The 23,860-nt window shown below is 39.0% G+C and overlaps 1 protein-coding gene and 2 long non-coding RNA genes across 6 annotated transcripts in view; 1 reads left to right on the forward strand and 2 right to left on the reverse strand.

The window, feature by feature from the left end:
- Positions 1–6,725, reverse strand: part of LOC110353084 (uncharacterized) — a 25,155-nt gene extending 18,430 nt beyond the window's left edge. The window contains exon 1 of one of the 2 annotated variants that reach the window (XR_011812211.1): positions 6,271–6,472. This is a non-coding gene — a long non-coding RNA (uncharacterized lncRNA). Of the gene's footprint in view, positions 1–6,270 lie in introns of both variants that reach the window. The other variant, XR_002403104.4, reaches the window with a different exon arrangement.
- Positions 6,586–10,617, forward strand: LOC140003466 (uncharacterized). The gene is made up of 2 exons (XR_011812212.1): positions 6,586–7,267; positions 8,559–10,617. It is a non-coding gene; the product is annotated as an uncharacterized lncRNA (long non-coding RNA).
- Positions 10,618–13,451: 2,834 nt separating this feature from the next.
- Positions 13,452–23,860, reverse strand: part of NKD1 (NKD inhibitor of WNT signaling pathway 1) — a 108,460-nt gene continuing 98,051 nt past the window's right edge. For all 3 annotated transcript variants that reach the window (XM_072043725.1, XM_013101431.5, XM_005021581.6), the window contains 4 exons: positions 23,591–23,738; positions 22,469–22,553; positions 17,956–18,086; positions 13,452–17,201 (listed from right to left, as the gene is read on the reverse strand). In XM_072043725.1, the coding sequence (XP_071899826.1) occupies positions 16,627–17,201; positions 17,956–18,086; positions 22,469–22,553; positions 23,591–23,738 (939 nt within the window). In that variant the 3' untranslated portion in view covers positions 13,452–16,626. The remainder of the gene's footprint in view (positions 17,202–17,955; positions 18,087–22,468; positions 22,554–23,590; positions 23,739–23,860) is intronic.

The raw sequence follows: 23,860 nt of genomic DNA on the forward strand, positions 1-23,860 counted from the left end.
TTGTCAGGAACATGCTTAGACTGTAAGTCAGAATAGAGCTCATTTTCTTTGATGTGCATTTGTAATGTGCCTGCTCCGAAAGGAGGGGAATAAACTTTGGTCACGCTGTTAATCTGCAGGAACTACATTTTAAGCAACTTGATGTGAGTGGACTCGGCACATACCGTAGTGTCAGCTATTCCTTTCAAACAGAACTTTATCAATAATTGGTGCCAACACAAGAACTCACGTCAAACATTTACCATAATAGATTCAACAGGAATGTGTTTAGCCCCAACCTTCTGCTGTAGAGAGACCTTTTATTTTCAGTTTAGAGTCTGAAATTTTCCAAATCAAGATGCATAGCTACCACTTCATCTCTTTTCTGGCTGTATCACGGTTAGAGACCAGCATGGATATGACCAGTTTGACCATTTGGCTCCAGCATTTCAGGTTCTGCACTCAAGATTTTTATCCTTGAGCAAGTGTTTTGCATACCAAGGAAGTCTGAAAGTGAAAGGGTTACATTTCCTTGAAGGTCCACTTGAATGACTGTGAGAGGAGAGCCAAAATGGTAATCAGATCCCTATGAGATCATATTGAAAGCAGCCATGCCTATTTCACAGAGTCTTCTGATGTTGCAGGGGTCTGTAAAACATTTAATCACTGGAGTTCCAATAAGTTGAGATTTGTTGTGAGTGCTGTAGAGAGCACTCGCCTGAGATAAAATGCTGCCTGGTAATGCTCTTATGGCTACATGAGCCAGAATGCAATCGAATATCCATGGTGATTTAGCCTTGCATCATCATCCCAGAGAGGGGGATGCAGGATTTTCACAGCTACATAGCAGTGTATTAATGTAACTACTCATTACAATTCATGGGAGGCCTGATCCAGCTTCTGTTAAAGTCCAAGATGCTGTTTGAATTTCTTGGGCATCTGGACAGTGGTTTGTGCGTCCCATCCTGTAACTGCCTTCTACCACAGAAGCATGCCCAGGTTTCTCCGTTACCCAGGTGGCAGCTATATGCATGTTGGTCTGCCCTCATTACCCAGTGGAGGACAGGTGACTGTAATTCTGTCAGACAAAGAGGCATTGGCACAGACAGGATTAATGGCTAAATTTGCTCTACCTGGCTTTTATTTTATTTTAACCTGTGAAGTTCTGATTGACATAGAAAATAAGTTTGGCAGAAACTATGTTGATGTCCACTTCTGAACTAAGGAAAAGAGTGGGGTTTTGAAGATGGCTCTTCAAAAACTCAGATGTGATTGCATGCATGTGAAACCAAAGTCGCTTAGCTAACAACGTACTATCTCATCTGACTCAGAGTTTGCAGGAGCCAAGAGAAAATCCATGTTAGCCTATATTCTTTAAACAGCAAACAACCATTATCCAGTTAAGCCTGCACCAAACAAACCTTTTATTAGGCCTAGCTTTTGAGAAAGCCCTTCTCCACTAATGGGTATGACTTGCAGCTTACTTTGAAAGGTTCAGAAACCAAACTAAAAACGAACCAAGATTAAAGAGCAAATTACTCACACAGGTCAATCCAAATGACCCCTTCCAGTTTCTTGCAATAATCCAAACCTCTAGACTGTCTAAAGACCTCATAACACTGGAGAAATCTAAAAGGTAGTTTATGTCTCTCAAGTGGTTAAAAAAAACAACAAACATCTGAGTCCATTTTATGCTACAGTTTCTAGCTTTGCTGCCACTACCAAGAAACAGAACAAGCAAGTTTGTAGGTACTGAGGTTAAAAGATGGTTCAGCGTATGGTTTATTTGTTCTTTCTACCTACACAATCAAAACCAATAGATATTAGTTAAAAAAAAAAAAAAAAGTGAGACAATGTGTTTAAAAATGCATCTTTTTGTAGTGCAGTCTAGACTTTTTAACAACTGAATAGGAAATATTACCTACTTAATTACTTGCTGGACTACTAGAGCCAACCAAATAAAATGGATGCCTCTGATCAAAGAGCACAGTTTTCAGAGGTGGCTCTTGAAATACTTCAGGTTTGGAAACAGAAGCCTCAGACCATCAGTCCTTTCCCCTTGTCTGACAGGCACTTACTGAAGAACAGAAGAGGTTTTCCAGCATATATTTTGAGTGTCAGGAAAAAGAAAAAAAAAATCATGAATTAATGTGATTTTGGGGAGAATTATATTGCCTAAAATACCATTGTTAGTACAATTTTTTATTATTTTTATTTCTTTGACAGATTTGGCAGATTTATGCAGCACCTTCTTGACAGTATGAAGTTATGTGTGTGACTTAACCTTTTTATTTCTGCCTTTTGGAGTTCAGTCTCTGTCACTGTTGCCCTCTGCATTCAACTCCTCTGTAGACTCAGTGCTCCTGACACTCATTGTTATTCTACTCTCTGCTTTCAACATTAACCCAGTGAGATTCCCTCCTTGTCAAAGCACTGACTCAGTACCTTAGAGGACTGTCTGTTGATCTCTAAGACATGTACAAATCCTTCTGGTCTCACTATTATTTATTAGGTGGCTAAGAATGCCAAGATATAAAATGTTTAATGCAAAAAAATGGTCACAACATTATTTATATCACGTATGTGGTAGTAATAGAAATATCACAACAATTTAGTGCTCTGCTGTGTGTTACTGATAATGGTTTAGCAGCATCCCCTGCCCTGCTAGCACCCAAATACCATACTACAGCAGCTTTTCCAGGCTGCCTATCAGATGTTTTTGAGGAAAATTGTATAGAGGCACAAGGACTAACCAGGTGAAGTGCTGCATGCTCCCTTTGGTCTCCAGGCCAAACACTGAAAAGCACAAAAGCACACCATCTATCTATAAAGCCGTATTTATCCTCCTTTTTTCTTAAACCCCAAATAAACCCTGGTCAAGTCACAAATCACCATAAATATTCCCGTTAGGCATTACCCTATTCTTAAAGAAATAGCTGTCAGTACCAACTCGGATGCAGGAAGCTCTTTTTAGTTTTGTAAAACTGTGTGGCAGCAGAGTAGAGATGGAAAGGCAAAGGGAGCAGACTAGTTTCTCCAGCAGCAGTTACACCCACTTAAGGTGCCCACACCCCAGCACAAGCTATGCCTTTGGCTGCCACAGCAGTATGCTGCTGGTCCAGCGTCAGCGTGTCCAGGCTAGGGGACTTGCCCTGTCTGAATGGGCCTCGCTTCCAGGCATGACGTCAGCCAGGACTTTCCAGAACACAATACAGCCATGAAGAAAAGCAGAAGACTAAAGACAGTACAGTCAATAAGGGTAACAAGAATAATCAGAATTAAATAGCAAGAGCCATCATCAGACTGACACCCAGGATGATGGACTGGGAGTTTTGGAAAGGACAGGATCACCCATTTGCTGCAGGCCTTAAGACAAGCTCTGACTGTGCTGAGGAGCCTTGGGAAGCAACTTCTCAATGCTGAAGCTTTTATCCCATCCTTTAAAGGCATGCAGCACTGGCTCCTGCCTACACTGGAACTCTACACCAAAGTACCTGCTGGCATTGCCTATTTTGGTAATATTTTGTGAGGCATCACGATCTCTGCAAGTTTCATAAATAAACCCATTCATTACTAGCTTAATTAGCTGACCTCATATAGTTGGAAATCCTGGTTAAGGACAGTGGTCTGTTCCCTCCCCAGTGGCAGATAAACAAGCATTACCCAGCAGTGACCCAACCACTTCTGTCAAATCTTTCCAACATCCTTGGAACTTTCCAGAAAACAAAGAGTATGTTGCATTTTTTTGCTTGGCACTACAGCACGTAGCACCCTGTAGCATCAGACTGACATTTGTCTTGCCCCAGTTGCACATATAGTTGCAGTTAAGGGAGAAAATGAGTTCTTGTATCATTAGAGACGAAAGTGCTATCACACTGAACTATCACACCACTCAACCTAAAAACAATGTCTACAGACAAGTCTCCTTACCTGAAGAGCACAGAAGTAGGAACTGGATGTGTAAATGCCTTCAGCAAGTGGCAAAAAAGAAGGGGAAAAAAATCTATTGCAAGTGGCCAATACAGCAAATTACAGCTGACGGTCTTACTGCTAATCGAACTAATATGATATCATACAAAATGATTAAGGACTTAACTGGGTCTAATGCTCTATCACTAGAGATATGAAACTCATGGCAATCATGATAAAATACATGAGCAATTTAAGCTCTTACTGTAAAGAATAGCTGTCATTTTCTTTGATTTATCAACAGCACAGCAGCCTTCTTGACAGTATGTTCTGTATGCTACAGTGAGGCCTGACATCTTACAGGACATCAGGTCTCTTGTGCATGAAGATGAAGCTTTGTTGATTCATAATTCCCCCAAAGAGTCCATAACTGTGGATTGCAGTTTTCAACAAGTGCAGACTGAACACTTAGATCCCAAAGAATGAAAAATGGGACTGTTAAGTGATTAAAGCAGGAACATTTTAGAAAGAAATCACAATTAAAAAGAAAGTGTGTATCTCATCATCAGGTGATCAAGTTAATTACTGGTGATGAGGCATGAAGTAGCTATAAATGATACTACCTTCAGAAAACTCAAGGTTTCAGGTGGGAGATTAAATCTGGAATTAAAATAGAGTTAAATTTAAATTCCAGAGTTCAGTGGAAGCTGTACTGGAATGAAAGAAAATCAGAAATCAGCTCTATGCTTTTAATTGAAGCAGTTTGGAAATGCAAACTTAGAGAGCTGACTGCTACACTTAAAGGAAAGAAAGCATCCCTTCACACTGAGCATTTTCATCTTTCAATCTCTGAGCATCATTACAAGTGAAGAATTCACACCTGTCACAGCCCTTCAGCTTTACCAAGTAAAACCTGCTGCAGAACTATGATTGAGCCAAACCTTTCTCTCTTGAGCGGACATCCTAGAGCAGTTTGTGGAATTACTGCCACAAAGCACCCCTTGTGACTCCTTTCAGAGCCTAAGAGACTTTGAAACATCATTAATTCATTTTCCTTGCGGAATATGATTTTCAGGTTTTTTTTTTTTTTCTTTATTTTTATTCTTACAGTAATTTTCTACTCAGAACTCTAAAGAAAGGGATTCATATCCAGTCTGCCTCCAAAATTATCAGAGCAATAAACCAGGTAGGAAGCAAGCTCACTGACCTAACCAGAGTCAGCTGGGATCCCTGAAGGAAAAAGGAAATGACAGAAAGACATCAGAGAAGAAAAAATAAAAATCTAAGGCCCATGCTAGCAGGGTGAGCTGGTCAGAGCATGCCAACTCCATCCTACTTCAGGTGAAAATGTCTAATATTATAGCTGGCCAGCAAATAAAGTAGGAAAGTAAATTCAGAAGTTCTGAACATTTTTCATGCTTTTTAACTTGACATTTAGGGTTGCCGATTGGCCCAACTTGCAGACAACAGAAGTTGTAGTCATGTCACACTTTTTAAATGGCTCCGTGTTCGTGCTGGCCTTGAACATTCAGCATTTGCCACAAGGGTGGTATTGACAGAGAGGACGTCACTGAGAGAAAGGTACGAGGGATCCCCTGGCAGCCATAGGGAACGACAAATCAACTGGCTTTTTTCATCAAAGTGATAGAAACAGAGTTGATCAAAACAAGCAGAAGGCACTGTTCTGTTTGGTCTGTACACTTTGTACGCTGCCACTTGGGAACTTAATTAGTCTGCATGCTTTATGTTTCTATCTTTAGTCTGATGGCATACAGCTGTTCTTTTCAACATCACTGCCTACTGCCCTTTCCCTGCTGCTGGGGCACATTTGTAAATAGGAGAGGCGAGATGGGCTGGAATTTAACCCTCTGCCGCTGCAGCCGGGGCTTGTGAGTGGACTGCGGACCTGGAGGAGCCGGGAGGTCCTCCCTCAGCCCCCACAGCCGCCAGGGGTTCTAGGCTGCTGGTGGGAAGGTGCCTCTCTGGCTGTTGCTGTTGGAGTCAGGCCTCATAATTACCTGATTAATTAACCTAAGCTGCACTAGTAAAGGTGACTAAAGGCAGGGCCTTGGTGGTTGCCTAAAATAGTCAGTTTCAGCCCAGGTGGTTTTAAAGTGGTAAAACATGGTTTTAAAGTGATGAGGCAAATTGTTCTATCACCTCACGTGACGTTTTTGTTTGTTTGTTTGTTTGTTTTTTGGTTCATTTAATTATGGAAAGGAGGCTCAGTGTGCCCTCATCCCCATCAGGAAAACACCACTGCACAGGGACAAATCCCAGAGCCACGTGGCACTCCTCATCCTGTCACCAGGCCTTCCCGGCAGCAAAACTTGGCCAAAATGCCAGAAAGCCAAAAAATCAGCGTTTTGACAGCAACCGTACCTGTCGTGGTGAGGGAGGCATCAAACCATGATAGTTTCTCCTCAGCTATCATCTCCTCAGTGATGGTGGTGATGAGCCAGTGGTGGTGCTCCCCTGTCTGATCCCAGTGGCAGTAGCCATTACTTTTATTTGCACTGAAATGGGCCCTGAGGGGCACAGGGAACCTTCTGGAACCTGCTAGGACTGCCCCATAGAGCCTTCCGGAAGGTTCCACGGAGGTGCCTCAGCTTGGGGTGGGTTTAGGTCAGCACAATTTGGAGCAGGGATCAAAAGCCTTCCCGATATCCCTGCTGCCAGCACAGTGGCTGACCGCATGCCTCTGGAATGTCCTCCCTCTGGAGAGGCACTCGGGCCCTTCCAGAGTGAGGAAAATCCGCCTGAATTATCAGTGCACTGAGGATTTCCACTTAGTGTGGGGTATAAAAGCTGATGCACTTAACAGATTCCTGGGGTCATGTTGTGTGCTACCCTGTGAGACGTGTGGAGCAAGAAAAATGTTCTGCTGCTGGTCTGGAAATGAAAATAAGATGCATCTAAATGAGGAGAAGTGAGGCCTGGATATGAAACACATTGTGAAGGTATGAAAGGAAAACAAGCAGTAATAGATTTAAGACTCATCTTAAATCTTTGTTCTGCAAGGATTATCCTTGCTTTTGTTTAAATTCATTCCCCCTGAAAGGCATCCATGGCATTCATCTGGAGCAGCAATGCTAGACCTTATTTCAAGGTATCAAGGTCTGGCACTTTCCCCAGAAAATCTCTTGCCATGATTTATTCCTGAGTGTCTGTAGGAGCCAGTGACCAAGATTGTGCACGGATTTGGAACATGGGAGAAAAAATCTAGGACTGAGATCATGAGGGGTCCATGGCTTGGTCAGATTGAAGTGCAGGAAAGAACAACCTTGTCCAGCTGCCAGTTGAAGCCATACTTAAGCAAAGTCTCAGGAACAGGACATGAGAGCTGCCACTTCTGGTTGCCTATGTGTTCAGCATCAAGGTGAGCGTTAGCACCCTATATACCCAGATCTACTGTGGTTACATCTCAGAAGCACAAAGCTGGCTTTCTGGGCTGACGTTGACAAGAGAGGAAGGGAATGCACCTCTGAAGTACACACAATAAATTAGATTCTTCAAAATGCCTTTGCTTGTGTCATTTCTTAGCCTTGCACTTTCAAGTGAGACATGCAAATCTCCCAGCTGGAGTGCAGCCAGCACCCCCAGGTCCAGCATTAACCCCCCAGTTCAGAGAGCAACTATTTTTTCTCAGCAGCTAAGAAGTTACACATTCATCTATGCCCTACTCCCAAAATTTACCACATCAATAGCCTCCAACCCCTGCCCCCCCTCCCCCTTGTTTCTGTCTCTTGTAATAATTTTTTTCATAGCCTAGAAATTCCTGCTTTACTACCTTGACAGTGATGGTAATGTCAGGTGCTGCATATCATGCCACACTCATGAGTTTTACATTCCTATGACATGGCAGACTTTGATACAATTACAGCTCAGCTACATATCTTAATTTATGTTACAATATTGCTGTAGTGATATCGGAGACAAATGTTTAATTCACAGAACCTCGGTTTCAAATTGCAGTCCCTGAATGCAAACAGCAGACTTCAATATTTTTTCATCAATTTCTTAGTTCATAAAAATCAATTTTTGTAGAGTTTTTACACTGCACATAAAAGACTGTGGCATCAATTAGCCTTAATTCTTTTTTTTTTTCTTTTTTTTTTTTTTTTCTTTTTTGGAAACCTCTTTGTAGGAAAATCTCATATTTCAGCAATTTGCATTATCCACACAATCTGCTTTGAAGTTCTAAGTTATGGTAAGAAAAGGATCCACTTATCTGCACATAAAAAATGTTCAAAGCTTATAAATTCCCTGAAACAGATGTACATTATCATTGGATTTGCCTTTCTCTCTTTGCTGTTGCATGGCTAATAGAGTTTCATGTGCCCCCTCACATCCTCCCCATTTAGCATCTTTTCTCTACAGAAGCATGCACCCTACTGTGCCAATCCACACTTCAAAGATTTCTGTCTATCTATTAGAAACAAAGCACAAAGTGAGAACATATGGCCCCTTTTAAATTTCCCACATTTAAGTCAATATCGTTTCTTTTCTCCTTTGGCAAGAAACATAATAAGGTTTATCTTCTCCCTTCCTAAATCTGCTGGCTCTCTCAAACTGCTTGTGCCAATTCAGCAGTTACTTTGCAGCATCAGACTTGGCAGCACATATGAAAACAAAATCTCTAATTTTTTAAATTGCTTTTATTTCTCCAGATCAAGAAGATGCATTTAAATGATGAAAAAGGACGAAATGTAACTGCACACTTTCAGATAAGTGGATTTTAAACCCATGAAAGGGCACAGCAGAGAGTCAACAGCAAAAAAAGGAATTGTCATATTCAAGTTCTTTTCACAGTGACATCTTTCCAAACATTTCCTATTACTAACTAAAGGTATGGAAGAGCATTTTGGAATCTGAGGCCTTACTGCGCATGAGCATTCACTGCTCTCATGTCCCAGAGCATCCTTAGAAACCCAGCATAATGGCATTTAGGGGAGTGGTTAGGCAATAACGAGACATTGCTGTCTCTTTTGAGGCAAAGGAACAATTACTTGCCCCAGAATCGTGTTGGGTCTTCTTTTTCTCTGCTCTGGTTACAGGCATAGTGAGTGTACCTCTTGTGTGCCTGGAAGCAGAAATTTCTGACCATTTCTTTGGAGTGACTCTATCCCAGATAACAGGAAAAGCAGGCTTAACTCAAAGTGAGTTCTGCTGTGTAGAGGATTTCCTCTGTTTGTGGGCATTAAAATCACCATCTATGTGAGAAAAGGCTCTAAGTAAAATAAACGTCATTAGATAGCATTAGCCACATAGGTAGTATCCTGTGAATACTACCTAATTTATGATTCAATTATAAATAAATAGGTTGCAGGGATAATGTTTTTGGCAGGACAAGGAGCGAAAGCCTTACAATGCTCCTGGAAACACCATGATTTACTCTTTTAATTCAACGTCTCTAGCTAAGATGACTCCATGTTTCAGACTCCTAAGCTGTCAAGTTTGTGATCTTTAAATTAATCGATTTTAGCATCCATTTATTGGACCAGGAAAATTCTTATAAAAACCTGTCCCTGATCAGTGCAAGCTGTGAGTGCCCCAGGGCCCTGATTCCAAGAAAGTGTAAATTGAAGTACCTCTGTTTACATCTGCTGATCCAGTTAAGCCACACAAAGTTTCCATTGAAACTCATAGAAGTCACATGTGCAGAGCCATTGAGGGATATGGCCTTAACAGATGGCATAGCCAAACAGCAAGAAGTTGTGATTAAAGACATCAAAAGTAAGAAATATTCCCCGAGAAGGCTGTAAAGAGAGAGGAGGAATGTGAGGCCCACAGTGCTGCCTTTTGCTCCCTTCATACTTTTGCACTTACTGGAAACTCCAAGTCTCTTTAATTGAGCTTTTCCTCCCCTCCACTCCTTGCAGGGTGAGGGGGTTAATTGCTGCAGACTGGAACATTACAGTTTTCGTACTCCTGCTTCCTACTGGCACACTGAGTGCACAGGAATGCCCTGGGCACGCACTGCACAGGAGTCCATATAGCACTCAGAGCAAGGATGGAATAAATAGCTCCAGCCCCCATGGCCACGGGTGTCCATAAAGCACCCTATCTGCGGCTTTAAAAATCAGCACTGGCCAAGTGAGACCTTAATGCTAATTGCCATGGCATTTCACTGTTTATCTTAGCTGAACTAGCATTACCAGTCCTGGTTGTTAACAACCTCAAGTGGCACTTTATTCATCTATCAACAGTCTTATCCTGTGAACAAGCAAGCGAAATACTATAAACACCCACTCCAAAGTCACTTTGCAGGTTTAAGCTAAAGCCCACAGAAAAAGGCCTTTCACAGAACTCCAGTGAGAACAGACAGAACGCAAGCTCCAAAACAACATTTTAATCTACAAAGTTTTATTTGTCTTTTTAAACTTGTAAACCAGAAAAAGAGCTTATCAAATATCTGAAATTAGTACAAGAAAATATGATGACTCATATGGCAAACTGCATTTGTAGGTCCAAATTCAAAGACAGGCATAGGGTTCTCCTGGCTTCCATTTGTGAAGCTAGAGATAAATTTGGCCCAGTTGATGAGGTGTTTTATTAGAAAATTCACAAAGCCTCAATGTGCTGCACTTCATGAACAGAACAGAATGGGAACGATTAAGTGCAAGAATAAGCACTCAGCACCAGAAGGATCTGACCCCCCCTCATCTTCATCCACAAAGTACAGGCTCATCATGAACTAGGCACTCAAAGGAAGACACAAACCCCGTTTTGTAAGCGTGTTGGGAAAACAAAACAAAACAAAACAAATAACAACAAAACAGAAGAAAACCAACCAACCAAACAAAAAGAACAGAAAGCACAGTGCACATATTTACCAGTATGCCTGATATCGCAACGTTAATGTTTGCCCATTGCCAATTTTATAAAGCCCCTTAACATTGTCTTCAACATTCATACGAAACTTCTAGAACTTCCTACTCTCAGACCCTGAAATACCAAGCTAATGAGACAATCAGTATGGTCCAATCTGCCATTTCATGTGATATTAGAATTAGACTTTGTGTTAGTAGATTTCCAAGGTATAGTTAACACTTAACATTTAGAAAATGGGATAGACTCGGTCAAGTGTTGCACTAAACTTCCAACGTATGTGTGTTTGTAATCAAAAAGAAAAGGAACTGATGTTATTATTCAAAGCATATTCTGAATAATATTGAAAACATCTGTAGAAATACCCCAGCTTCTGAAAAAAGTTCCCTTAGCTTGGGCAGAGACTCAGGAACGCAGGACATTGTTTCTCATTCTGCCACAGCCCCGGTGGTGATTATCCGCAACTTCCCTTCCTGGTGCTTCTTGCTGCATGCTGGAGATAGACCTCTTCTAGACAGTCTTTCAAGCTTTCCCCATGAAAAGCATTCTATGAAGTATTGTTGCTGTTTTGTGAGTGACAAATGTACCATAAGAGATTCAAAAAAAGTAGTATGAATATAGTTTCTTCTCCATATAACATCCTTCTACCTCTTTGCTGTTTTTCCCCCCTACTGGTAGACAGTTCTTCACTATCCCGACACTTCCCAAATCTTTCCATCTTTCTCTTGCCAGTCTTTTTTCACAGCTCTAAACCTCACAGTAATCCATCTGTATAGTCCTTAAATCCTAATATTTGAAAAGAAAGAAACTAGAAGATACCATCCACAAAATTTCTATAATTTTAGCTCAGTAGGATTGAATTATCTAAATTATATAGAAATACAAAAGTAAATTAAAGCATCATTGAAAACATCACTATTTAATAACTGTGATCCAAACTGCAAATAAGATGCAGTTCAATACCTACTGAATAATTTCTATGAAGTTATTTGTTTTTCTACATCTGTCTCTTCTAACCAATTTTTAGCACATTTCAAATGTGTACAAGCAAAAAAAATACCCAAAATACCCCCTTCCAAGTCAAATCAACTGAACAGCTGTCAAATATGTGAAGAAAATAAGTCATTATATGATAAATTGAGGCCGGTTTTGCTGCTAAGTACCTTGGAAAAGAAATCTTCCAGAAGCTGTGTAGAAAACATATTAAGTTCCATTGTCATTTCATTGATTTTCTAACATGTTTCTACTTGGTATATTTAAAAAAAAAAAAAAAAAAGTCTGACAACATGATGCTGAATATGACTTGGTTCCCTCTGAAAGCATGAATAAGTCATGTTTGAAAAACTATTTTCAGATGTTGATGAATTGCATCAAGGTAGTTAAAGGTGAGACTTGATTAGCTGACACATTTCCAAACATGAACATTCTTGCCTACACTCCAGGCAAAAATTATGTTGAATGTTTTTGTAAATTTTCTAGCATGATGAATTTTCTCAAGTGTAACCTGGGCCCCAAGGGGCCTAACTTTCCTGTTAATTGGAATACAAACGAAATCTGTCACTCAATAATTGAAGTACACAATGACATGTGGAGAACAGTAAGCATTCATCATACCTATACATTTGTGTGGCAACCTGTAGACTGTTGAGCGTACACAGTAGTTACCCACTAATAAGATCGCCTCTGTCAGAATCCATCTTGTGGCAGTCACTACATGCCAGCAGAGGACACATTTTAGTAGAAACACACACACATACATACATATATATATATATAAATTTTCCTTTAAGTTATTTTTCCAGCTATACAGTATACTCCAGCTGTTCTGTGCTCATGATGACTAGGGTAGGAAGGCAGCTCTAGAGGTCAAAGATAATGTGGCTTTTTAAGCTGGTTTTGCTTTAAGGGTCTGCCAATATGACAGGAGAGGCTGTACTTCACCATCCATGGGCAGAACTGGGTCTTAATCCTTAGCGGTGTCTAAATGACGTGTGGATGTTTGAAAAACATGTGGAAGTGCCTTCAGATACTCCAATGACATGAGTATTAATTAATTCACCAGCTTGATCTCTTATAAACTTTCATTTACTATCAGCTACTATAAAACTATCACCAGTAAGATGCATTAGAATAAATACTGAAATCACTGCCTGCACATTACATAGACTTCAAACCCATTCTCCTGGAATGAAACTATAGGCACCCAGAAGCCAGAGATAATCTGGAAGTCTTGCTACAGATTTCACTGGGATAGAGATTTTACTTTGCTATCCTTAGTTTTGTTGATTTGGTATTAGGTGGACATGAAGCTGTGAGAAGAGCTTAGCAATCTGTATTTTCAAAAACCTGACTTTGCCAAAATTGTAGCTGGTAGAGCTGAGCAAAATTTTTCAGTTGAAATTTTCTTCAGCAAATAGTGCAAATTTTGGGATTGGCTTCGTTTTGTTGAATTGTTTTGTGTAAAAACAGAAAAAGTAGGTGAAAAGGATGGAGTTTTTATTTGAAATGACTTTGTGCCATTCCATTTTATTTTTAAACAGTGACAATATTGATATATTTTTTCCCCTTGGAAATGAAATGTTTTGTTTGACCAGAAACTGATTTATTTTAAATTTAGATTTGGCCACAGTTTTGAGTAACCCAAAATAAATTGTAAGTTTTTAAGGTTTTCAGAATAAATAAGCTGAAAAAATCAGTTACTCAATGCACCTCTAATAATAAGGGACAAGAAATTTAACTTTTAAACTTGACAGTTTAATTATAAAGCCAAAACATACCCAGTCCATAACTTATGGCCTGATCCTATTCCCAAAAAACGTTAATACAAGTTCTTTCATCAGTGAGATCTACAAGCACTGACAGCAATTGCAATAAGCCCCTGAAATCCACAAGAAGAAGAAGGAAATATACTTTCTGAACTAGTAAAACTTTAATTAACAGGGGGTTCTCTTGGCACAGTTTTTGCTGTTAAATAAATAAAGCATTTAGTCAAAACCATCTATATTTACTATACAAAATACTGAAAAGCAAACATTTTTAAAAGATACGGAAACTTAGGGTTCTGTGAAAAGAAACTGTGCTATATGTTATTCACACTTAATGCACATAACACAACTGCAACACAGTATTTAGATACTGTATGTTCATACATGGCTGGTGTAAAGTTTTAGTATGGGGATGCCATGTTATTAAAATTTGTTTGTATTTCACAAGATCTAAACAAGGTTGAATTTGCCTTTTGAATCTCCAAATATAATAAAACCAAACAAATCAACTCAAGGTTGTATCCAATGGTCAGTTGCGTTGCATTTCAAAGCTCACTTGCACGGCTAGTACTGCACACTTTTCAATCAGATGGGATTTTGTTATTAGTGCTGTTATCTTTTCTAGCAAAAATATCTTTGGGTGAGTGAGCATTTATGCCCCTTTGCAGCCATCTTATAGAAAACCCCACAGCTCTGAAAGCACTCTAGTTTTCCAGAACATTTCTTGTTTTCAACAGTGTTCTGCATTAGAAAAATGGACTAGGAAATAATTCCCACCTCCAAGTCTTTCTGGCATATGCTCTACTGAAAAGAGAACAGCTTTAATTATGTTTTCAAAACAAATAGCATGGCATCCCTTCTTAGATGGAATGTACACTTGTGTGTTTGCATGCGGTATAACGTAAGTCACTTGAATACATCAGACTTTGTTAACACTATAATATAAATAAGCTTATTCCTTCTACTAGACATATAAATGCCTTTTTTTTTTTTTTGCAGTCCATAATTATATATACATTGAAAAAGAATGATACACAAGCAGCAAAAAAGGCTTAGACTAGAACAACTCAGTGGTAACTAACCAAATTTGTGGCCTTTTCATATTTTCAATACAGAGAGTTCTGCATATAAATATTTTTGGACTTTAGGAATTTAAAAAATAAACAGAACAGTATAGTTGTCACACAGATCAAACACATTTTAAAAACATTTTGTTAGATTTAACAGAACACACTGTTGACAGCTAAAAAAAAAATAAAATAAACCAGATTTTTTAAAGAGGACAATAAGCCTAAACAACTGCTGATTCAGGGAGACAAGAGATGGACCTAATTACCAAGAAGCAGTGATTCTATTCCAATTTCACAAGAAAGCAAGGCTTTCAACTTTTTCTTTAAAAGTTGATGTCTCCGTGTTCTTAGAAAGGGCAACATCCCTCTAAAATCGGTCAGCAGTAAGGTAATACTCCATTTTGGACTGATGAAAACTCTAGTCAGAAAAAATAATAAAGGTCTTAAAATGATGTGGGATACTTACATTTTACAATATATACTATAGGCAAAATACCACAACATTTAAAATAATTAAAACGAAACGCAAATATGTTTGATAGAACAGTTATATTTTTATGATGAGTTCTCTGTTTCAAAGTTCCAAAAGCAACGTAGGCATTTTTCAGTCACTTCCTACCTGCAAAGTAGTGATCTGTACAAAACCCAACCAAATGGATTATAGATCTGGGCCCCATAGAAAGTAAAACTTGAATGTACTGACCCTTTTTTCACTTTTCCAATTTGCTTTTGACCTTCAAATTTCTCAGCAGCCAGTAAAGTCTTGTAAGTATGGTCTCAATTCCTTCATGGAATGGAAGCCCTTTGATACAAAAAAAAGTAGAAGAGGCCAGAATGATTGTGAACGTTATTTTTTCACATGTTGAATTGTCTCTCAAATGGGAGAAGCACAAACTGGTAGGTGCTGGGGAAATTTAAATCAGAGGCAACTAAGAAAATGCCATGGCATGTATTTCAAAATGTCACTGTTATGGGAAAAAAAATTATAATGTTAATATTCAAACCACAGATTTCTAAAACACAACAAAATGTACCTGAGAGTGTGCATATTTATATATATATATTTATATTTATATTTTATATATATTTGCCAACATTTAAAGTGAGAAAGTATATTTTCCTCAATTCTTTCTCAAAAAAAAGAACTGTGGATTTAAACAAAACAAACCCCTCAAACAACCCCTCTCCTTCCCAACCCCCCATGAATTATACTTATGGCCCAAGCACTAAAGTCTACTGATGGTTTTGAAAACACCATTTCACATCCTCCGCTTTTCAAACGGTTACCCCAAACAGAATGGAGAGTAAACAAGAGAAAAAAAAAAAAAAGAAAAAAAAAACAAACACTAAAATAAAGGAAGTGTATTTAAATATAACCCAGTATATAACAGGCTGTACTTGTGTCAGTGAAGAATCTCAAAGAAAATAAAGTGTAAGTCATACAAATGTAGCTCTGTTGACAAGTATAGCTAATGTTTCTTTGCAATTAAGATAATTTGAAAGGATGTGAACACAAACAGGCTACATGAATGCAGTATATTAAAATTTCCCCTGTAGCACATTACAATCAATAAAAAGAAAATAAAATCTGAATAATACTAGAGGTAGCAGCTGTTTGTATTTTCTGTTATTCTGAACATCTCTGGAGTCCAAACCTTCGAACATTGCTCCCCTGATAAAAGGCTTGTGTGCGATCAGCCGACATACAGCAGACTGGTAAGCTAGATGTCTGCAATAGTGTTTGAAGTATCTTTCCTTCTACAATGGAAGTAGTACTTGTAAAGAAGTGCGTTGACGACCTGCATTAAATCACAGCTCAAAATCTATGGCTGTTTGCTGTTTTACAAGCCACTTAAAAAAAAAATCCACAAGTTGTTTAAGTAAGCTATGCAGTTCCACAACATATAAATAGGGTAAGTTTCAAGAGTTCCATATAACCTCTAAAATAAATGCTAGCTGAATATTAATGGAGTAACAATAATATTAATCATAGTAATGCCTTAGTTCTGGTGTCACAAGAACGTGCTTCCTTCATATGGGATGATTCCCAGAGGATGTTGGTGGGATCTGTTTTATGTCTGGTAGAAATGATGGTAGTGGTGGTGATGCTCATGGTGGTGGTGGTGTTCATGCCTCTGTATCATTTGTCCGACTTGGCCTTCATACAAAATGACTGTGGGCAGGTCTCTCACATGTTCCTTTTCCACAACTGTCCCTGGAGACTGGAAGGTTTTGCACATCTGGTGATTCTCCTTTGCCCTCTGCTTATGCTTCTTGTGAACCTGTTGAGACTGCAAGGGGAGGTAAGGAAGATTCTGTCCCACCCGTGCACTTGGGGAAGCCATTGGCATGGGCCCCCCTTGAAAAGGTTTGTTTCTTACTGCCCTTCCAGGATGCACAGGAGCAACATTTTTGCCCTGGGCCTTCGGAGACCTCACAAAGTGCTTGTTTGATTCCTGGTTCCGGAGCCTCTGTTGAATTTCTGCAATCTTGGCATATGAACTCTCAGCTAGATTGATGTGGCTCGGATCCACCACTTGAGATTTCCTATGGTGAGCGTGGAAGGTTTCAGGTTCATGAGAACGGGATCTAGTCTGACTCACAACTCGGCTTGGTGGGTCATGTTTTTGAGCTGCTGGAGGAGATCCTAGAAAATAACGAGCTGAGTTAGTCATCTAGTATTTCAAAGTTTTAATTAGTAGCACACAGTTGGCAGGGACAGCATTATCAGCAGAGTGAATTTTTCCTAAGGAAGTGAATGCAATTATAGCTGTCTAGTTTAATTATATTTAATCATTCTGATTAGTAAATAATATACACACATACCTACATATATAAAAATATGTATAAGTATATATCTTTAAAAGTCTTTACATTTCATTCTCTTGCTCATTATCTATTTGAAATTCAACAAAATAACTGTGAGTGGAATAGTAAGAAGTTGGCAGAGGACAGAGAAAGGGAAGAAAATCCAAATCCCCTTAATGTGGGGGACAGAAGGCAAAATTCCAGGTATAAACCCACATTCTCTGATTTTTTGGTCTGTAATGAGTACAAAGAACATGCGACAATAGATGCTGGAATCATCTGGGCAATGACATCCGCTATCCAAAATTCAGTCCTCACCTCACCAATAGACTAAACTTACTAATTTGGATGTAAAGATTGTTCTGCTAGGCTGTCCTCCAAGTTTAGCTACACAAACAAGTACTTCAAAGCACACTTGCAGTACATTAGCCACTCCATTGTGATTCCACCTTCACCAGTAATTACCTTGCAGCATACATACAATCCTATTTCTTCCAGTAAGTTACTACAAACAAATCACAGTTTCAAAATTCATGAACATTTAAGTGAAGAAAGAAGAGACCAAAAGCTTGCAATATAAATTACCAAATTACCTGGCCCAAACTTTGATGTATAGTTTTCTATTCCTGCAAGATCCAAATAGTGGTTTCTCCTTTCAATGTTCTCATCAACACAATGACGATAGCACCCACTTTGTTCTGGATTGTTCTCACTCTGGTGGTATCTGTCAGCAGGAAGCAAAATTACAATTCAGCAGAACTTCTTTAAAGTTGTTATCACCATCTGCAAACCAACAACTAATGGGCCCTTTGAAGTGACAGGAGTTGCTCACAAAGAAACAACAAATGCTTGAAATTCTGGATGACCGGATTTGCTAAGTCGATAGGCCTGAACTGACTGTTCTTTCCCCTCCTATAAATTGACCCCGATGTTGCAAAGCAAAGGAGGCTTTCAAATCGCATCACAAAAGCAAAAACAAATAAAAATGCTTCAAGGGTTTATTATAGTCTGTCTTAGGGCCAAATCATTCTACTGATTCCTTAATCTGGACATGCCAAAGAAAACCTGCTGTTTGATTCACGACTGTTCCCACTGCTGTCGGGAAGTGCTGGGGTGAGCCTTGTGTCAGATAAACATTCATGTGTATCTGCTTCGGAAAGATAGACAATAGCACAGGTGTACTAACTAGAAAAAGAATGAGAAGAGAAGGTGTTCATAGGATACTTGGAGGTAACTGCTGCTGTCTGAAATACAATTAATAAGGTCAAATCAGCGGCTGGCTTCAGAATCTCAACTCCTTTTCCTGCTCAGCTTTGCAATTTTATTTATAGCAGAACTATTTCCTGTGAATGAATATCTGAAATACCATTCATTTATGAGGCAGAAAAAAATCAGCTAGAGGTTTACAATATTGTAGCCTATAATGCCCAACAATTCAGCAATTTAAGTGAATCTCTGCAGATATGAGCAATATATCTTCAATATAACAAGCAGGATAACAACCACCAGATACTTCAGTCTCTAAGACCACAACATCAGCTTTGCTCTTTCATACACTCCTTTCAATTGGCACCGATGTCAGCCTACAACCAGAGTCTGTCCTTGTATCTTCTCTGAGTTTCTAAACACAGCATCCATTCTGTATGGTGGCAAGCACTTTTGTTTTGAGTCTTTTAGCACATTTCCAGATTTCCAGAGCTTACTAGTCCCACTGAGCCTTAGCGCAAACTGCTTTCCAGGTTTAGGTTCAGACTGTTTGGGACATTACAGAACCGAGTTTCCAGTGTCTCTGTAAGACACAGGTCTACAGTTTCTTTGACAGATGTCATAAGACTTGGCCTACCTGGAAGATCATTTTTACTCTACTTTGATAGAGGTCAAGCCTCCTGAATGAAGGAGAGTCTGAAAGAAAGCAGCTAAGCTTTAAAGACTGAGTCAGCTTTGAATTCTGGAAGTGACATATGGTACTGCCAAAAAAGAGGGAATGTTCAGATTTTATTTTTTTTTTTGGATACATAGTCAACTTTGTACCTTACCTGCTCAGACACACCTTTATAAATTGTTACACTTTAGAAAGTAAACTTAAAAGATCTCCAGGGCTAGAACCTAGCTAACTGATGTTGCCAGGCATGAGTTGCCTACAGAAACCATTGGGACTTGCACATATGTGCTAAAGACAGTGCAGTTAACCCAGAAAAAACATTGTTGGGTTTGATCCACCACAATTAAACAACACTGTATACAGCACTTTATGTCATAAACAAAGTTAACAGGGAATCTTTTTATTTTTTTGCAATAAATTCCATCTCTCATCAAGACACTGAAGAGAAGCTATCCAGTACTGCCACAGCCCTGCATTCTAATAGCTTTCTTACATGCAAGATGATGTTCAGCAATCCAAATATACACAGCAAAGCAATTATACACTGATGAGCGATGTGCTCCACTGTCAGAGAACTTAAAGTACTGCTGAGAATGGAGGCATCTGGCATCCAACCTTACAATGCTCTTCCGTACGTATGTAAGAATACCTAGGCATGCATCAAGTATGCATCACGTGCAGAGTATAAGAATACACATAGTTGTTCTAAGGTTTTGTTTTTGTTTTGTTTTTAAATATGAAAGGCATCTGCTTAAATGCTCGTGGAGTGTATGAAAGCCCTTTCTAAAATTCCTACAGTGGAGCATCATTCTGATGGCAAGCACGCAGCAAGACAGTGGGTAAAGGGAATAGAGCGATGACAGAGTGCTGAGCAGAAAAATGCAAGGACATTTAATGAAAGCTACACTCACAGATAACCTAGAGCTTAAGGCAGGCAGGGAGAACTCACTGAAGTAGGAGAGAAAGTGAGACAGAATGTGCATCAGTGGTAAAACAAAGATGTTTTTGAGCCTGGTGTGCATCATATTTTCCCTGTTGCACTAAACTGAGCAAACTAGAATTGCAGTAGGATATCTAATCCACAAGTTGCCTGCCAGTCCTCTTACACCACCATTTTCTACCACTCATGTCAGGCAAGCTAGCTATGAATCTAGTTGCTTGATCTTGATACTTGTATTAGCCCTACAGGTGAAAACTGCTGCCTGGAGCTTCCAGCACATGAAAAATCTAACCCATTTATCTCCCACCTTCAGGATAAAAACATTCCTATCCATTTTATCTTGAATATTAATCACATCTTGGGTAGAATTCCTAAGTGACTGAATTTGTGAAATGTGTGCACTTCTCACAAGTTCTCATTGCTGCTCTCCAGGGTACGTTTCTCTGCTAGTATCATGAGACAGTGATGTGGTTCAGGGACCTTTCCTGTTGGTTAGCAATTTGGCCAGAGTGCATGAACATCTCTGCAACATAGACAGTGGCTCAATTGTTTGTCTTGTCCACATTTGATGAGATGCAACAAAAACTGTCAGATGTTGATACTGATCTGCTCAGCAAAAGATACAGTTATGTCCTGTCTAGGAAGCCTCTGAAAAAAAAATGATGAGAAGGACAAATGCAGCAGAACCAAGATTCTACCCCAATATTTGCTGCCTTTTTGTCTGCGGATATAAATGGAAATGGCTGCCATCCCTAAAACCACGACATTCGCAAAAACAGGATTTTAAGGTGGATGAGCGGGGGACTTCAATCCAAGAGAGGATTTTTCCAATAGATTATCAAGCAGAAACAGTCCATTAAATTCACACAGGGCAAGCCCTTGCTTTTGGGAAAGGAAATCTGAGCACCACATCTAGGCCAGCAGGCAAAAAAAGAATGGAGTATTCTTTAGTTTACACTGAATGATCTTTACTTTGAAAAAGATTTTGTACAGAGTTGCTAACAGATTATAAATCATTTTCCAATCTGAAATTTGATTTTACTGACATTCACTCAATGGGATAACTTACTAATATTTTTACTCTGTCCAGAAAAGGAAGGCATATTTTTGTTGTAATTTCTAATAAAACTGGACAAATATACCTAAATCCATGGAAATCCAAATCTGGATTATTATTTTTTGTTTTTATTTGCAGCTGAATAAACAAATACAATTGATAATTCAATATCTTAACTGTGGCATTGCAGTAAACATTTCCCTCTGCCTTAGCATGAACTAGAAAATCCTAAAACAAATGGAACTGATACGACCTTTTTGGAGCAACAGATCTACATTAAAATAGTGATACAGTTTAATGTATCAAAATTTCCTGGTTTTGTCTTGTTTTTCTAACCATTAAAATACCAGATTTAGAAAAGGAATAACACACCTGCACTTAACTAAGAGGAACATTTTTCTTAGCTGTAACAAAGTTCAATACTTGAAAAATACATTGTAAATAATCACATACTCTGAAGTTAATATCTACTCAGGTAATATCTATCAGTGTGTGGGATTGAGCCACCCTACAGCTGCTGTAACCAGAACCACCTCAGCAGAAAGGAACACGTAGCCAGCAGTGTACTGGAAGTTCTTGCTGCTGCTTCCTCTGCAGGACATGCCCTCTGAAGACTGTTTTCTGCAAAGCTGATTTTGTCTGCCCCTCATTACAATCGCCCTTTCTCCTTCCTTCTGCTCACTACTGTACCCAGTGCCAGCTCAGAGGTCTTCCTTTAGGAGGAAAGGCAGTAGGAGAAGCAGTTATGGCCTGGTAAACAGCATTGAGTTAATAAAGGTTGGAGCTAACTGAAAAAGATGGGTTGGAAGGAGCACAGAAACAGGAGATAGCACCTATGAAGATGAAAGGTTTTAGGGTGCTTTTAGCCAAAAGGCTATGCTATTTGCTTAAACTCCATTAATAAATATTATATTTGCAGCCTGCAACTAAACAGATGCTGTACCCTGAAGAGCCAACAGAAGAAAACGTAACATGGACCACAGTTTTCTTTAAAAAAAATAAAATAAAGAAAATAATTTAAAAAATCCTAACATGCAATTTAAAGGTTGTTGCTGCTTTTTTTTATATGAAGTATCCAGCTATGGTATCTGCTGCCTGTTCCATGGAGAAAAATCTTCTCATGTCTGCATTTTTAACATAATTTTAAATAAATAAAAATTAATCAATAGTTGAGGATTCCTCAAAGCTACACTGTGCTTCTCAGGAGACAGGGCTCTTTTCCCTTACCTGAGAGAAGCCCGCTGCTTCTTTTCAGAGCTTCTTAATTCTTCATTGGCTTTGCTTTCGGCTCTATGCCTGGCACTCTGCAAATCTGCCAACAAGAAGAAGTACATATTCTCACATCACTGTCCTTGCCAATCAGTATAACGAACGTGCTACGTGGCAAATACATTTTTTCTTGTCCATAGATCAAGATGTAATGTATCCTTTCATGTAACCTTCTTAAAAGTGCTTTTGTCCACAGGGCAGATTTTAGGCAGACATAACCTTGGCTATAGAACATTAATCAGGGTTGGGCTCAAAGCCATGTGGCAGGTTAAATGGAGCCACATTCACACTGATATACTTGTCCCTCAGGAGGGCTTGGTAGCACAGAGCTCAGTGCGGTACTAAGACACGACATAGCTTTCCAGCAGTGAAAATTTGCTTATGTCTGCACTTGACTGAGTGGATGTATATATTAAAAATTAGATGCCAGGGCTCTCCTTCTGGATAAGGTGCCCATATTTTCTATTGAAGTACTACATTTAATACTGTAAATATTTAGTTTAGTACTACTTAACCTACTAGCTATTATTAGAGTGAAAATAAAGTGAATAAGCCATCACAGTATAAGCCATTTCATAATGGCAAACTCTTCCAGTATAGAGAAATGTTAAATTTTCATGCGCAGACTCGTATAGTTCAGCTATGCTTAATTTTTTATTCTTATCCAGCAACAGTGATAGCTATGCACTTGCAAGAAGCATTTTATTTACCGCAATACTTGTTTTGATACAAGCTGAGCATTGTAATATCAAAGTTAAAGTAGTACAAATAGAAAAGGCCTTAAATCTGCCTCACAGTATGCAAATGCAATTGCACAACACATGGGTTCTTGCTGCTGCCAAGAGGAAAAAGTCAATCAGGAGAGGGAACCCTAATTTGCTTAACATACATAGAAGAAAGGGTAGGTAGCTTTGCACCTGAGATCTTAAAACAGATTCATGAGGTTTAAAATACCTGCAAAAGTATTTGCCTTAAGTATATATTTATTTGTTTTAACAAAATACAAAGATGGATTTTTAAGAGACTCTGAAAATTTCTCTTTTTTTTTTTTTTTTCCAGTGTTTGAGTGCACATCCTTACCAGTATGATTTAACAAGATACTCTTTTTCTTCTGGCTGCCATCTGGTGCCACAGTAAGTTTCACTCGCAGGGTTTTACTGGAACTAGGAGAATGGTTTACTGATGCATCAACTACCTCATAGATGGTATGAAGCAAGCTGGTAATATCCTAAAGTTGGATTGAAACACAAAAACATACAATAATGTGAAAATGAACCCAGGGATAATTATTCACACTGCGATTCACTTGTCCAAGTCAAATACGGAAAGTGAGGAAAATATTGGACTTTA

The sequence above is a fragment of the Anas platyrhynchos genome, chromosome 12 (assembly GCF_047663525.1).
Source record: "Anas platyrhynchos isolate ZD024472 breed Pekin duck chromosome 12, IASCAAS_PekinDuck_T2T, whole genome shotgun sequence".
NCBI classification, from domain to species: Eukaryota; Metazoa; Chordata; class Aves; order Anseriformes; family Anatidae; genus Anas; species Anas platyrhynchos.